We start from the raw sequence: 16348 nt of genomic DNA on the forward strand, positions 1-16348 counted from the left end.
AAAAGGATCCTTCAACAGGCTTGCAGCTGCGGCATTTTCAACTGGTTAATTTGACAGTTATCTGCTGGGCAGAGTTGCTAGGAGAAGCTGAATAGTCGCAATTATCGAGGCCTCCTTCAATGGCAACCTGTAGAGCTCTCTAATTTCCTTTGCGCAGAGCGTCCACGCACGCCGGGAGCCTCGGCTCCCTTTATTGGTGCCGCAAGACTGTTTTGTTCGCCGAGAAGCAATTCAGGATCCACTTGAAAGTGGCACAAAGCAGCGCTGTGGAACAGATGCACCCACTTCCTAGGGTGGGTGCAGCCGAGACAGGCTCCTGCCATCTGCTTTTCTGATTTGCATTTCACTTTCTGCGGAAAACAGAAACCTCTTCGCTTTTCTGGACCTGCTGTAGCCAACTCAGATTCCTGAGCCCAGGGATTCCTGGGCATTTTGAGAACACAGCAGCACATATAACAGTGCACCGAACTCCAGCGATTGAATTGCAACGGAGAGCAGTAGTGGAGGTTTAAGAGTGGGTAGAGCAGAGAGAAAGAGAGAGCTGTACCAACGGGGACATTTGCTGGCTCACTTATATGGATTACTTTGCTTTTTTGAGGTCAGAAGAGCCATATGCTTAAGGGGCTGAGTTGGGGGGTGGGGTGGGGGGAACTGGCCGGAGCGTGGATTTGATTACTCAAGTGAATGAACGTTTGAGGCAGAAGCTTTCCTCTGCTCTTTAATCCTGATAGGTCTGGAGAGATATCACAGCAGCTGCTAACTAACATGCACGCATCTTCTGGCATCTGCAGAGGACTGGAGGCGACAGGGGTTTCCTGCTGAGCTCGACTTTTAACTCTTTTGCTGTGGGACACTTTAACCATGGGGTCCACAGGTACTGAAGCCGGCCAGGGACTGGAGAGCGCTCCTGTAAAGTATCCCATAGGAGGACACGCCGAGAAAATGTGGCAGCGGCTCAAAGGGATGTGAGTACCTCTTCTCTGTATTTTGCACTGTCTTCCGGGAAAAGCAGCTGTCCGTGCTGAATATGGCTATCAACGGCAAGGCAGGATGTTTTACAGGCATGCCGCTTAGGATGCCAGAATACCGTCAGTGCGCTCAGTGTGCATGTGGCTAAGGGGTGCTGAATGGGAAAATGGGAATCATGCCTTTCCTGTGTTCAGGGCAGCAAAGTAGCTACTTCTGGCATCTGAGACTTAAACGGAGAGTCGGTGTGGTGTAATATGTCACACTGGGCAGAACCTCGTTCAAATATCCACTCGAGCATGGAGCATGCTGGATCATGTTGAGCCAATCACTCTCTTTGCCTCTCAGACTGACTCGCTAACAGGGTGATTGCTATGATAAAACGTGTGTGTATGTGTGTGTGTTGTGGGGGGAATCTGTTTATGCTGCTTGGAGCTTATTGGAGGATGCATGGAATAAAAAACCTGGAAAAGGTTATTTATTAAATATTCAAGAACTGCTGTCAAGTTTAGCTTTGCAAGAGGGGCAACAATATTACTCTCAGTTGATCCCTCTGTCTGTGTTATTGATCACAGGAATGCTTTCCGAAGAAGTAGTTTTGCACTTGGTGGGAAAAATGTTAAAGAGATTATTTCTGTGAGAACACCGGGCTATATATTTGTGTGCTAGTATATCAGTTGTTGTTCACAGATTCTTTTAAAACGGGGTTTCCCAGGCTGATATTGAGGGTTGGGAAAAGAAGAGAGGAAAGGAAAGAACAACAACAACAAAACATTAAAGGAACAAAAGATTCCCTCCTTGGCCCTGTTGCATCCTTGGGTGGATCAGTTGATTTTAACTTAAGGATTCTGCAAATGTTTTTGGTTGCCCTGAATGTAGTGGTGGGCTTTCATCCTTTTAGCAGAAGGGATAATGCACATGAAGGAGATGAACTTTTGGAAGGGCCTCTGGAGAACACTTCTTGGGAACTCCCGGATTGGTAGCAGAAAGCCCCAGTGTTGTTGAACCTGGGGGCACGTTTGGAACTTTGAGAAGAGACACGGACACCACAGCAAAACGGATGCTGTGGGGCAGAGTCCAATCATAGAAGATTAGATACTTCCAAGCCAAGGGTATTCCTGTGGTGGAGGCAGCTAGTTCCATATGGGTGTTCCCTGTAGACACTTTCAATCCACTTCCAATGCACTTTGCTGCTGGATTTTGCTGTGCGGAATAGCAAAATCCATTTGCAAAGAATTGTGAAAGTGGATTGAAAGTGCATTATTCTGCATGTGCGGAAGGGGCCAAAGAGAATGCATCCTGGCCTCTTCTGAAGACCTCTTGTCTCAGTAAAGTGGAAGAAAGTCAGAGGCCGTTTCTGCACGGCACAATTATACAGGGTTACGAACAGTATCTTACAATCCGGGTCTATTTTATCCCTGTTTTTCTCTTCGCATGGCTGCCCATTTCTGTGAAGGAATCAAGTGAAGACTGGGAGGAAATACTCCAGTTTGTTTTGCATGAGCCCGGGTCTTTTATATTTACACTGCAAGCATATTTGTGCAGGTGAAAACATCCCTGATGTCCCGTGTTCTGATTGGCTGTTGTTTTTGGGCAGCAGCGGGGGGAAACAAAGCCCCCCTTTTTCCAGTTCTGGATAGGGCCCAGTGCAGGCCTCAACCTGGCAAGCAGCAGCGAAAAACAATGGGGCACAGCATCACATCATATTCCCACTCATGTTCTCATATTTTTGTGGAAAACAAAAGACTCCCCTGCCCCAGTGATATGCCCACTAGCATTTGGCCCAAAGTGCACATCTCTCTAGCTATGTGCTCCGAGCAACCAGTACATGTACAGAAAAGAAAACCAGAACATTTTGGAACTCCACTCCTGATTAACCCAGGTGAAATGACACCTGGTCGATACCATGAGCAGAAAACGTGCTGGGGGAATGTTTTGGGAAGGGCAGGCTGCAACCGTTGGTGGCTCAGCAGAGTTTAAAACTGACATGACATCAGGTGGGGAGATCAGGGGGGCAGGTGGCAGAGCGGGGAGATCAGAAGGCTGGACGGGAAAAATAAACTATTTCTGCTCCCATGGTGTTTGCATAGTAGCGGGTTCACTGTGGGATTTTTGAAAAGAATCGTCAAATTGGTGATTTTTGAAAATCCCGGGATGTGGGAATTATTGCAGGACAAACCCGCTTTAGGACCAGGAATTGTGCAAACTTCTTGGCCAAACGGGGATATTTCTCTTGCTCAACCTGGGATATTTGGACTGTGCCAAAATGACCAGAATTGGCTCTTTGCTTTGAGGAAGAGAATCTTTGCAGAAGAAGCAAGTGATCACTAAGAAGCACATTGGAAGCCATCCTGTAGGAATCTGTACAAAAAATCTCTGGGAATGACTATTTTCGAGGATAACCTCCTCAAGTTGTTTTACTAAAGTATATGTACCTGTTCTGTGTTTCGCCTGCCATTCGGGATCTAGTTGATCAGAGGCATGCATTTGTCCTCTGTAGCAGCCAGAGAAAAGTTGCATGAGGGACTTGAGGATCCAGTTCCAGCGATAAGAGCATCTCCTTCGACCCAGTTCTTTTAAATAGATCTGGTTCATACATTCAGTTCTCCAAATGCACATTCATCCAGTGGGAACCCAGTGTTTAAGTTGATATGATATGATTGAAGTCTATAAAATTATGCATGGGGTAGAAAATGTTGACAGAGAGAAATTTTTCTCTCTTTCTCACAATACTAGAACCAGGGGGCATACGTTGAAAATGCTGGGGGGAAAATAAGGACTAATAAAAGGAAACACTTCTTCACACAACGGGGGATTGGTGTTTTGAATATGCTGCCACAGGAGGTGGTGATGGCCACTAACCTGGATAGCTTTAAAAGGGGCTTGGACTGATTTATGGAGGAGAAGTCGATCTATGGCTACCAATCTTGATCCTCCTTGATCTGAGATTGCAAATGCCTTAGCAGACCAGGTGCTCGGGAGCAGCAGCAGCAGAAGGCCATTGCTTTCGCATCCTGCATGTGAGCTCCCAAAGGCACCTGGTGGGCCACTGCGAGTAGCAGAGTGCTGGACTAGATGGACTCAGGTCTGATCCAGCAGGCTCTTTCTTATGTTCTTAAGTTGCAAGTTTGAAACAGGGTCATTGCCCCTCTGTTACCCATGGCAGGGTAACAAACTCAGGCTCCAAACTTTAACAGCTCCTTAAATTTCGTTGCTACCTTTTATGTCATTGTTTTAGATTAGCCATGCAATGACAATATTTTGAAGACTTTCACGTATTCTATCTGCATGATCAACAAAGACGGAAGGCTTGAAAGAACATATAAGAGACTGGATGCAATGAAGATTCTTTCAGTAATATAAAGATTATGGTCTTATTCTTAGGATTCTTATTCTTGCATTCTTAAGCTTTTTCTTTTTTTAACAGCTCTATCACAGGTTTTGTGCAAGGTAGTGGAACAATGCAACTTGCCTGCAGAAGGTGCAGTTCATGATAGTCTGGATAAAGATTAACTTGCGAACTGATGGTTAAAGAAAAATTATAAGTGAAAGGTCATTTAATGCCTGGTGATAAAGGCTGCCGGAAACAGGCGCTGTATTAACACAACATTTACCTATCCAGAACAGAGTCACTGGTGCTGTAGCTTACAGATAGCTAGGGGGAGTTCTGATTTTATTCCAGCTTTTCTTTGGGGATACCAGGACCACAAAAGAAACAAATTATGGGGCACTGCCCATGAATGGAAGCCCTGACCCATTACTGATCCACAAAGCTACACTTTTGTTCTCCGGCCAGAAAAGCAGAGTGGTCCAGTACTTAGAGTGCTGGGCTGAGACCAGAGAAACCCAGATTCAAGCCCCACCCTCATCTCCAGCCCTAAAAGTCACTGAATGGCCTTGGGCCAATGATCCTCTCCCAATCTAATCTATTTCACAGGGTTGTTGCGATGATTAAATAGAGGATGAGAGAACCATTTAGGCTTTCTTGGTGGGGTGAGTCTAACTTGCTATTTTTTTGGGGGGGAGGGGGGTCACTATATTTTCTCACCACAACAGCATGTTCTCCAACGTTTGGTGTTTTCATTGGTTTCCAGTGACACTTGTAACCCTGTGGGTACCTTTATAATGCTGTCTAAGGTCGAATTCCCACTGACAATTTAATCTAGATACAACCAAGTTTCAAAAGAATCGGCACCTTTTCATCCAGGTTCCAACATCCTCACAGCAGCATGTTTCTAGTGAAGACATCTAGGCCTGCCCCTTGGGGGTGGTGGTGCCCACTGTCAGGGGTCCAATTGTTAAGCTAGCAGCACCAAAATTTCAGAGTATCTTTAGGAGCCCCTCCTGATGATACCACCCAGGTTTGGTGAAGTTTGGTTCATGGGGGCCAAAGTTATGGACCCTCAAATGTATAGTCTCCATCTCCTATTAGCTCCCATTGGAAACAATGGGGGATGGGGCACCCCTTTTGGGAGTCCATAGCTTTGGACTCCCTGGACCAAACTTCACAAAACCTGGGTGGTATCAGTAAGCAACTCTTCTGATGATACCACCCAGGTTTGGTGAAGTTTGGTTCATGGGGGCCAAAGTTATGGACCCTCAAATGTGTAGTCTCCATCTCCTATTAGCTCCCATTGGAGTGTTTTTTTCAAAAAGGTGCATATAGAAGCAGGTCCAGAAAAATCCTGTGATAAGGGGGGGGGGGGGAGGAGCAGCAGAAATGGGACCGATCTGTGTTCCACTGTTCGGCAGTGGGGAGGTTATGAGGAAACCTGGATATTTCGCGTGACTATCCCAGGATTAATTGCCAGTGAGGAAATCATCTAAGCAAGCCTCATGGCTCAGAGCGGTAAGCTTCAGTACTGCCGTCCAAGCTCAGCTGATGACCTGAGTTCTGTCCAAATGGAAGTCAGTTTCAGGTAGCCGGTTCCAGGGTCAGTAAAATGGGTACCCAAATTGCTGGAGCTTCTTCCGCACATGCAGAATAATGCACTTTCAACCCACTTTCACAATTGTTTGCAAGTGGATATTGCTATTTCGCACAGCTGCAAAGTGCATTGAAAGTGGATTGAAAGTGCATTATTCTGCATGTGTGGAAGGGGCCCTGGGAGTAAAGTGTAGATGGCTGGGGAAGGCAACCACAAACCACTCCATAAGTATAGTCTGCCTAGTAAATGTAATGATGCGATGTCACCCCATGGACTAGTAATGACCCACTGCTCCTTTATCTTTTAAAATATACTATTTACACTAGTTGCCATATGATCAGCAGCATGCAGTGAAAGAGCAGATGTGGGGGTCTTGCTTGGATGGTAGAAGAGAGGCATGGAAGCCTGTGTGCGGTGGTGGGATTCAGCTGGTTTGCACCACTTCAGCAGAACCGGTTGTTAAAATGGTGCTTGTAAACAACCAGTTGTTAAATTATTCGTATCCCACCAATACTTGTGTGCCTTTCCTTTTCCAGTGAGTCAAACAAGCAAATACTGAGTCAGAATTGACAGAGACTGTCAGTTAAGTCTGATGCTGAGAGACTCTAATGTATTGGCATAATTCTGCATAGGGTTATATGGTGCATGAAGCAATTTAAAGAATACGAGGCTTTTCATCAAGGAATGCTGCGGTCAGATCTCTGTTTACCCATGAAGCTTGCTGAATACAAGGGGAAACCTGCTGAATCAGACTAGTGAAGTTTGACTGAAATTGGATGTTTTCAGTTGCCCTCTGTGCACAAAGGAGAGAGCATGTGAACATGACTGAATGTCCGATGTCATCAGACTGATACAGGTTAAAAAAAAATCACCTGAATTTGCTGTTTGTCTTTCTCCATCTTCAATGATGTGACATAATTGGCTGGCGATTGCCCCATCTTGCCTCCTTGGAGGAGTCTTGGGGAAGGCAATGCAGAACACAGTACTGTCATATTCCCTCCTTAGCTCTAATCCTACAACTCCACCCAGCAAAGTTTAACACCACTTCTAGTGGAGAAGACTTCTTAAGCTAAAGGAAGGTTTTAGATAAAGCTTAGAGAGCAACAGGATCTCAGCCATTGTCTGAAAGAGGAAGGAAAGGGACACAGAACGGTGAAACCTTCACATATATTGAAATGTCTGGTGGCAGCAAGTGCTGTCAATTCACAGCTGACATATGACAACCCTGTGGGGTTTTCAACGCAAGAGACGTTCAGATGTGGTTTGCCATTGCCTGCCTCCTCATTAGGATCCCGACATTTCTTGGAAGTTTCCCATTCAAATACTAGCCAGATCCGATCCTGTTAGCTTCTGAGATCCGACGAGATTAGGCTAACCTGGGTCATGTCCAGTTCAGACTAAGATGGCTACTTAAATACCAAGTTGTTCAAGCTTCAAAGTTTTCAACAGGTCTCTATTTAATGTAGAAACTCTTTGGTCTGAGTGTTCTGACAGAACAGGGCATTTTTAAAAAAGAAATTGTGCCCATTTTAACATTATTTGACATAAATATTGGCCATTTATGAAATGAGGGGCAACCAGTTGGTTGGTGTAAAGAAGTAAAAGCCAGGCTGCATTAAGCAAAGTGGTATTGGTTGGGTTTTGGCTGATGGATGCTGTCTCTGAGACTAATGTACAAAGGAAGGAGTACATTACCGCTGTTCTTCAGTGGTAAAGAGGAATCCAGAACTTTAAAAAATGCTTTGCATACAGAAGGTCCCAGATTCAATCCCTGGCATCTCCAACCAGAAAGACCAGATTGGTGATGTGAACCATCTCTACCTGAGGTCCTGGATGTAAAGCGGCTACCAGTGGCGTACCTCGGCAAACTGGAGCCATGGGCAAAACCTGAGTTTGATGCCCCCCCATGGGCAGCCACCCTCCCCCACTGTGACCAAACAATTATTTTTTCCTCCAGGTTGTTTCAAAGTCACCATCCCATTATAGAACATGCCCCAACTCACAAATCTGAACACAGCAGAAATATTTTTTTGAAAACATTTTCAAAATGCTTTCAAAATGTTTTATTACTGCTATGAAAACATTTTATGGTGCTGTATCCAGCCCCCCCCCCCCCAAATTGGGGGAAACAGCATCACTTTCAATGTTGTTTAAACTGGGGACCCCAGATTCTCCCTTTACAAGATTGGATTTAAAGGAGAGTCACAAGAATCCCTAGTTGGCTCTGAGATGATGCTAAAGTCCACCCAAACAGCATTATTTTCCATGGTGTTTAAACTAGGGAGCCCAGATTCTCCTTTTAAATTCACCTTAAAGGGAGAATCTGGGGTCCCCAGTTTAAACAACATTGAAAGTGATGCTGTTTTGGGGTGGATTATCCCCCACCCTGAAACAGCAACACTTTCAATGTTTAAACTGGGGACCTCAGATTCTCCCTTTAAATCCATGCTGAAGGGTGTGGATTTAACAACAACAACAACAACAACCACAACCACAACCACAACCACAACCACAACCACAACCACAACCACAACCACAACCACCTTTATTAGGCATTGAGATAATAAAAGAAAGAAAGAAAACAAGCATTGGCAGGAAGGGGGTGGATTTAAAAGGAAAATCTGGGGAAATTTAGGGGGTGCCTGGTGTCAGGGGTGCAATTATTAAGATAGCAGCACCAAAATTTCAGGGTATCTTTGTGAGCTGCTACTGGTGATACCACCCAGGTTTGGTGAAGTTTGGTTCAGGGGGTCCAAAGTTATGGACCCTCAAAGGTGTAGCCCCCATCTCCTATTAGGTCCCATTGGAAACAATGGGGGATGGAGGCACTCCCTTTGGGAGTCCATAACTTTGGACTCCCTAAACCAAATCTCACCAAACCTGTGTGATATCATCAGGATAGTCTCCTGAAAAATCCCTGAAATTTTGGTGCTGTTAGCCTAAAAACTCTGGCCCCTGCAGGCCAAAAACAGAAAAACACTGAAAAAACAAAAATCCCTACAAACGAACCTGCAGTTTTTGCGCCCCCCACAAGGCGGTGCCCTGGGCAACTGCCCACTTTGCCCAATGGGAGGAATGCCTCTGGCGGCTACCAGTCAGAGTAGACAACACTATTCTTGATATACCAGAGGTCTGACCCAGTAGTCCTACTTAGGATCCCTTGTGTTAATGAGTGTACTGGTCCTTCTTCTGCATGACTGCTGGGTTTTCTACAAGGTGCATATGTATGGAGCTTCCTTACCATGTTTGGGGATATTGCTTTCTAAAAATTCCAATCATAGGGAGGAAGCATAGGTAGGGTTGTCAGCCAGCAGGTGACAACCAGCAGAAATCTGGGAGAGTGGAAACATGTGGGGTACCACCAAATGATGGCATTATGTCACTTCTGGGGAAATCATAGAGTTTCCACAGATTCCTAGAGCGGTGTGACAACACTTCTGGGTTTCCCCTAGAAGTAACATTACTCTTCTGCAGTGACAGAGATTTTTTCCTGACCCCAGCAACCAGAATGGGGGTGGGTAATGGGAGCTGAGGGTGAGAGACCTTCTATCCTATGTGGGTAAATGGTAAACCTAAGTGTACACATGGACACTTCCTCTTTGTGTTGGTGTCGGGTGATCACGTGGAGATGGTGAGCAAGGCCTATATGCTTATGCCTGCTCTTCCTCTCTGTACATCCAGTCAATGCATAGAGGGACATGTGTAAAGAACTACAGTAAGGCAGCTTTATGTGTTCATGTCACAAGACATCCTAGCATCTGGGCTGGTTTAGATGGACACCAAATATATGGAAGTTCATGCCTACTTTTGTATTACGTATGAATTATTCAATCATAAAATAAAATTGGGTGTAAGGATTTCCATGTCTTCCCTTCTTTGTGTTTGTAAATCCATCTGCATCTGATAATGGGGGCCCTAATAAAATTAACAGGATCCCCATGTTTTTATAATGTACCCATGACTGACTCTGAGATGTCTTGGCATTGTCTGCAATCACACATGCAGTGAATTTAAATCTGGAATTTGTTTAAGGAAAATGTTCTTTGCAAGGAGGGGAACCTCCCTGGAATTATTACTATGTGCATATTGTTTTGTGAAACAATAGGTTAAGTCCAAAGCACATGTCTATTTTGAATAGCTGGGATGAGGAAGAAGGAAGCAAAATAAACCCTTCCATGCCAAGGACCTTGCAGAAGCTTTGCACTCTGAGATGACCCTCTCAGTGCCCCTTGTTAAGTTTCTGCAGTGCAACCGCAGTGGCTTTCCTGCCAAGGAGTCTCTCTCAGTTGCTGATGGCAGCGCAATACTCTGAGTCAATTGCTGCAGTTGTCAGTCATTTCAGTGGTTCTCCAGAAATCACTGAGAGCAGCTTTCAGGATGTGAGCAGCCATTGCCCAGGCTCTGCTGCACATGTAGGAAGCGGTGGCTTCTATCTCAAAAACAGTGCCGCAGAAGGCAAAATACTATGACCCCGAGGCTATTTTGTCCATGAGCTTTCACAGTGTTGGCCAACATAAAAGGGACATTTTCCTGGTACAAGTAAGAAAAGGTCCTAACTTGTTGGTATGCTGGAGGCCCTTTGGTATAGGGCTGCTAGGTCTCCTTCTTCAGCCGGACACCTCAGTCCCAATAACCTGGTTCATCTGATATCCCTTGATAGGGCAGCAAGGGAAAAATGGGGAAGAACTGATGTAGTTCTGACAGCATAACATCACTTCCAGAGCATACTAGGAAGTGATATCTTTGCATTGGAGCAATACTTTTGGATCCTTTTGAAAGCCACAGAGTTTCAGTGGGACTCTAGAGTGTCACCCTGATGAGATGATGTCCTTGACTTTGCACCAGAACTGATGTTGTGTTGTTGGAAAGACGACAATTTACATGCCCACGCTTTCTACTCTCCCTGCCGGTTGCCAATGGCAACTCTACTGTGGAAGTTATTGTATAATGTGGCTAACTTGTGGGCAGAGGAACAGTGTTTGTGTGAGGGTATGTGTACAGTTTATGATGCTTTTTTGCTTTTCCTTACTGGTTTTAGTTTTACTGATTTGTGTTGTAAATTATTGTTTTTAAATGAATTTTGTTATCCACCTTGGGCCCCACTTAGGGGTTGGAGGAAAGGCAGGCTGTATAGGCGAAGAAATAAAATACACGACTTTCAGGCTTTTCAGGAAAAGTTTGTATTTTGCCATGCCAGTCTACGAAAGAACTTCCAAGGACAAACTGTGGGTGAATGCTTTTTTATTAGCCCAAATATTACAAAACATTGTTTGTGCTTCCCAGAACTTCTAATCAGACTGAGATGCTTGTGTGGGGAGATGAGAAGAGTTTCCAGGCATTATGGGAAAGTTCCAGCCTGCATCCTCTGGAACCTTCCAGTGGAACGCAGGATGCGTTGAAGGCTTAATATATGCACAGTGTTTCCAATCAAAGCCTGCTGATTGCTTTGGCCTTAGACTGAGCTAAGTGTAACAGGTATTGCCTTGTTAATCGGATTGCATGATTTTCAGTACAAACTGGTTTTAGGATGCCTTAAATCCGTGGTGGCGAACCTTTGGCACTCCAGATGTTATGGACTACAATTCCCATCAGCCCCTTCCAGCATGGCCAATTGGCCATGCTGGTGAGGGCTGATGGGAATTGTAGTCCATAACATCTGGAGTGCCAAAGGTTCGCCACCACTGCCTTAAATCTACTGAGACAATGCAGATAACATGGCTGCAATCTCTTGGATGCCAGCAGTAAACCAGATGTCTCCCTGGGGCTAACTGGAAAAAAAATTCACCCCAGGGAAGCAACTGATTAACTGTGAACCTTTATATTCCCTAAGGGAGTGAAACCACTGTTTGTGCTTCTTCGCCCCAGTCAGTGGTCCTTCTAAGTGTTCACTTGTGTTGCACTGCAGTCTGAAAACGCTGTGAGGAATTGAGCCACCTGAGAGAGCTGTCTGTGAGGACCAGTATAGTGGCCACGCGGTCACACATGCATCTTAAAAAGAACATTGAGGTCCCCAGAAGCAGTTGTTGAATTACTGCATCTGTGAAAGCCCTTTGCACTAGTGGTCACAATAATTAGAGTCTGCAACACAACTTTTGGCGACACTTGAGATGTTTTGGATAGAATCTAACTTTTCCATCAAAGGCCCCTTCTACACATGCAGACTAATGCACTTTCAATCCACTTTCACAATTGTTTGCAAGTGGATTTTGCTATTCTGTGAGATACAAAGTGCATTGAGAAATTAGTTAGCAAGTACATTATTCTGCTTATGTAGGAAGGGGCCATTCCCCCTACTCATGACTCCTAGGCTGGTCAATGGACACTCGTGAACAGTTTGGGCTCCATTTTGTGACATTTTCATTAGTTAATAATAATGGCATTACATTATGTTTGTTTTTGAGGCTTCAGAGAACATTTCCCCCCCTTTGGTGACAACCGTGTTGTGGTTGTTTTATCTTATTTCTTAATATAATTCATTATCTTTTATTTTTCAAAGGTCCTAGTTGGACTAGATCAGATATGGTCAATTCTTTGGGCCTGGCACGTCAAAATTTTTTAAAAAGTCTAAATTGACTCTGGTGGTGAACAAAAGAGAAACGATTCTTTACATATTTATTTTTTAAAAAAATTCAGCCCAATCACTGTGGTGCTGTGTATTATGTAAAGAAACACCAGATTATATAAAGAAACACTGAGGAGAATGTCCAGTTTTTCCCTTGGCAGCTTTTCAAGCAATAGTTTCACTCATCCCCGCAGGGTCTTCTGCAGGTGCCAACTTGCAAATGGGCAAAATCAACAATTGCCTGTACGCATTGTGGCCCCCACCTTAAAAAATAGCTTGTCTGGGGAAATCAGGAGGACTCAATTACATACAAAGCAGAGCCTGAGACAGTATAAATATCAACAGCAAAAACACAATACCCCTGTCTGGCTCTGATACAAGATTAAAAAATCAATTTTAATGAAAATATTTAAAACATATATATCCCAGAGGTGGGATCCAGCAGGTTCTCACAGGTTCCCGAGAGTAGGTTACTAATTATTTGTGTGTGCCGAGTGGGGGTTACTACTTGGTGATTTTGCCACGTGATTTTTGCCTTCGTTATGCCCCTCCTCTCAGCAGTAGCGCGCAGAACTTGAAGCAGTCTAGCAGGAGGTTTTTGGTGTGCCTAACAGCCAGCTATAATATAAGTGCATTTGTTTCCTGAAAGCAAAGGACCAGCGCAGCGGTTGCATCCTCTGTGGCCTCTCCCAGGAATGCCCATGGAATACCCAGCCACGCCTGTCAGTGCCCCACCCAGCCCCCATTATGTGCCACAGATTTAGTCCCACTTCCATGGGAACCTATTTACTAAAAATTTTTAGGATTACACAACCGATATATCCCCTTAAACTTGTGCACTTCACCACATGGGAATTGTGGACAACAGATGGTCTGAGGCATGGCTTACTTGGGAGGTGAAATCCCTAAATAGTGCACAGACAACAAGTCTCTATCATGAGATCATCATATTATTCTGTGATGCGATCATCATGTCATTCTGTAGAGTGTGCACAGTTCATGAGGGAACCAGTCATTGGCTGATAGCAGGGTCAGTCCCCAGAGGGAGGTGGAAGTGTTGTGGGATGAATGTACACTTTCTGACTTATTAGTCTTCTTGGCTTCCCTCTAATCACTCTAAGGCACAGTTTGATTGGCCGAATACAATTCTAGCTCATTACATAAGGAAAAACGACCATGGCCTCAAACTCAAGCACCATGGATTCTTTTCCCATTTATCCTGCCAGTATGGGCTGAAATGAAATGCCTTATATGTATGTAAACAGAATCTAAACTTTCTATGTAGGCATGAGGGTGGCACTGTCACCAGTGATTCACAGACACTCAAAAGACCCCACAATAAGTTAGGGACTGGTAGTCTATACTGCTGTGTGGCTTGCTGCATAAATTCGGATCCTACCATGGAATTCTGCATCGCTTAACATGTCATGTCAATACTTCTGCTTTGCTTCGGCTCTGTTTTTTTAGACTTCTGGTTGGTTCTACAACCCAAATCCGATCTCATCGTTTATTGAATGCCTCATCCTATTGATTGTATTGAGTCACTCTGCGTAATCCTCCTTGAGTTACAGGGAGAAAGGCAGACTAGAAACAACATAAATAAAAAAAATAAACAAATAAACGGAGGGCTGAGGATGGGAGGTCTCCCATTGTGATGGGAAAACCTGCCAGCCCTAGTTGCGGGTATGGAAAGGATTAACAGATAAAAGCTCCATGTCTTTATCTGCTCATTTGTATGCACCGGCAGCAGAAACACTGCACAGAATTTTTTTTTTCTCCAGACGGTGGAGGCAGTCTTTGATAATAGCTTCAATAAACGGCTTCATTATTGTACAATGAAGGGAGGGGTCATGGCTCAGTGTTAGGACATTTCCTTGACATGAGGAAGGTTCCAGGTTCAAACCAAAGTATCTCCAATCAGAAGTATCAAATAGTAGGTGATGTGAAAGACGTATGCTCGGTGGTGGGATCCAAAAATTTTAGTAACAGGTTCCCATGGTGAATTTGGGATTCGGATAACTGTGGCACCCAGTAGAACTGAAATGGGGCTTACGGGGCACGATGAAGAAGCGTCAACTAGGCGACGTCTGAAGGCGAGGAATTCACCACTCTTGCTCGAGGAGTCCTTGGGCAGGAAACGGAATGCATGGGGCGCAGGCTGCGCCGCGTACCGGTGCGCCTGCTGCTAGACAACTTCAAGCTCTGCGTATACCTACTGAAGAAGAAGCATCGGCTTTCATTAACCAAAAGGCAAAATCACCAGTTAATAACCCCCTCTCGGCCCACCTAAATAATCAATAATCTACTCGGGAGAACATCGAGAGGCTACTGAATCCTCTCTGCGTATCACCGAAAGAACCCTGAAGGGCTGTCGCATGGAAGCACAAGCAAACAGTACTAACATTGATAGACCAAGGGTTTGCCTCAGTATATGGAAGTTTATGTGTTCATGTGATCTGAAACTATTCATAGGAGTGATACATTCTGCAACTTCCGCGGATGTTTGTCTCATTAGATTTAAAGGGGGGCACTTGTAATTATTTTCAAAGAAACCCTCATGTAACAGCAGAAAGCAGGTAAAGTTAATGACTTTGTCACGGATAATTTATTGAGCGTAATGAGGACCGAAAACTAGACGCTTAGGAACGTTTAATATTATGTACATGGATGAACATATGCTAGTACTTTGAGCGGTGCCAGGTGATTTTGATTGAACAAATTGTGTGCAAAAGCACATAATTTTGATTGACAGATGAGAAAGCATTTGATTGATAGATTAGCGAGATCAGCATTTTTCCTTTCATGAAGGTCGATTACATAGGAGGCAACTGAATCCTAGCACGGCAAACTTTTTGTACTGATGTACAAGGAAGTTGTTATGCTTGTGCATCAGAAGGAAGTTTGCCATGCACCTACTGCTCTTACTTCTGGCTTTCCCCATGGAAAGCAAGAGCACTTTAGGCACACACCTGATGCCACCTGAGCAGAGAAGAGGTAAGTTCTCCTGTCCGTAATTGGCCAAAGATGATCATCCCACCAGTAGCCCCTTTCAGGCTTTGTATGGCTGCTTTATTTCTGCTGTTCTGAGAAGTTTCCAGATGACCTTGTTCACATGCTGTGCAAGACAAGCCTCTTTAGGTCCAACTCAAGGCTCAAGGGGCTGCAGGAGGAGCCTCCTTATGAAAGCTCTGGGAGGTGGACTTAATGCCCAGCCACCTTCCCAATGCTGAGACTCTGCTCTGGAATTCCCCCTTCTTTTTAGCACTTTAACAGCCTCCACTGTCATCCACAGTTCAGCTTTTAGAAGCACGGGGACTGCTGAGCCACAGGGGCTCCAGCAAGGTTCTTGTTGGGTCGATGCAACAATGAGGAATGAGAAGGGGTGGTGACATCAACAGATGACATGTGGGATTGGGGCTTATGGACAGTGCCCCTCCATTTCACTTGCTGCTGCTTCCACAGCAGGTTAGTTTTTCCCATCCTGACTGTGTGGAACCAGCTTATGAGTGGCTAGTAGGGTTGCCAACCTCCAGGTAGTGACTGGAGATCACCTCAGATTCCTTACAAATCCATATGAGTGATCTCCATAGGTTTTGGTACAACAGGCCCTAATTCAGACTCTAGATATAAAATCTGTAGCCTTTATTATGCTGCCACAGTTACCCACGCTGCAGGATCATGGTTCCTGCAGAAACGTTTCTTTCCACTTTTCCTGCTCGAACGCCCCCTGTCCAGACTTCCCATAGATTAGCATAACAACAGAATAACGAGGTGTGAATATCTTTGTTATGTGTTCTAGATGTCTCATGATCAGGCAATAGTCTTCAGCCTCAATTATTTTTCTGGGGCCTGAGGTGAGGATGCCAACTTACTAGTTGCGAAGCACAGCGAT

At 44.8% G+C, this 16348-nt stretch overlaps 1 protein-coding gene across 1 annotated transcript in view; it reads left to right on the forward strand.

Moving 5' to 3' along the window:
• The first annotated feature begins 239 nt into the window (after nt 1–239).
• Nucleotides 240–16348, forward strand: part of PDE1A (phosphodiesterase 1A) — a 199894-nt gene continuing 183785 nt past the window's right edge. The window contains exons 1-2 of the mRNA XM_048485393.1: nt 240–598; nt 732–965. Coding sequence (XP_048341350.1) covers nt 862–965 — 104 coding nt within the window. The 5' untranslated portion in view covers nt 240–598; nt 732–861. The remainder of the gene's footprint in view (nt 599–731; nt 966–16348) is intronic.

Source organism: Sphaerodactylus townsendi, linkage group LG02 (genome assembly GCF_021028975.2).
Source record: "Sphaerodactylus townsendi isolate TG3544 linkage group LG02, MPM_Stown_v2.3, whole genome shotgun sequence".
Taxonomy (NCBI): domain Eukaryota; kingdom Metazoa; phylum Chordata; class Lepidosauria; order Squamata; family Sphaerodactylidae; genus Sphaerodactylus; species Sphaerodactylus townsendi.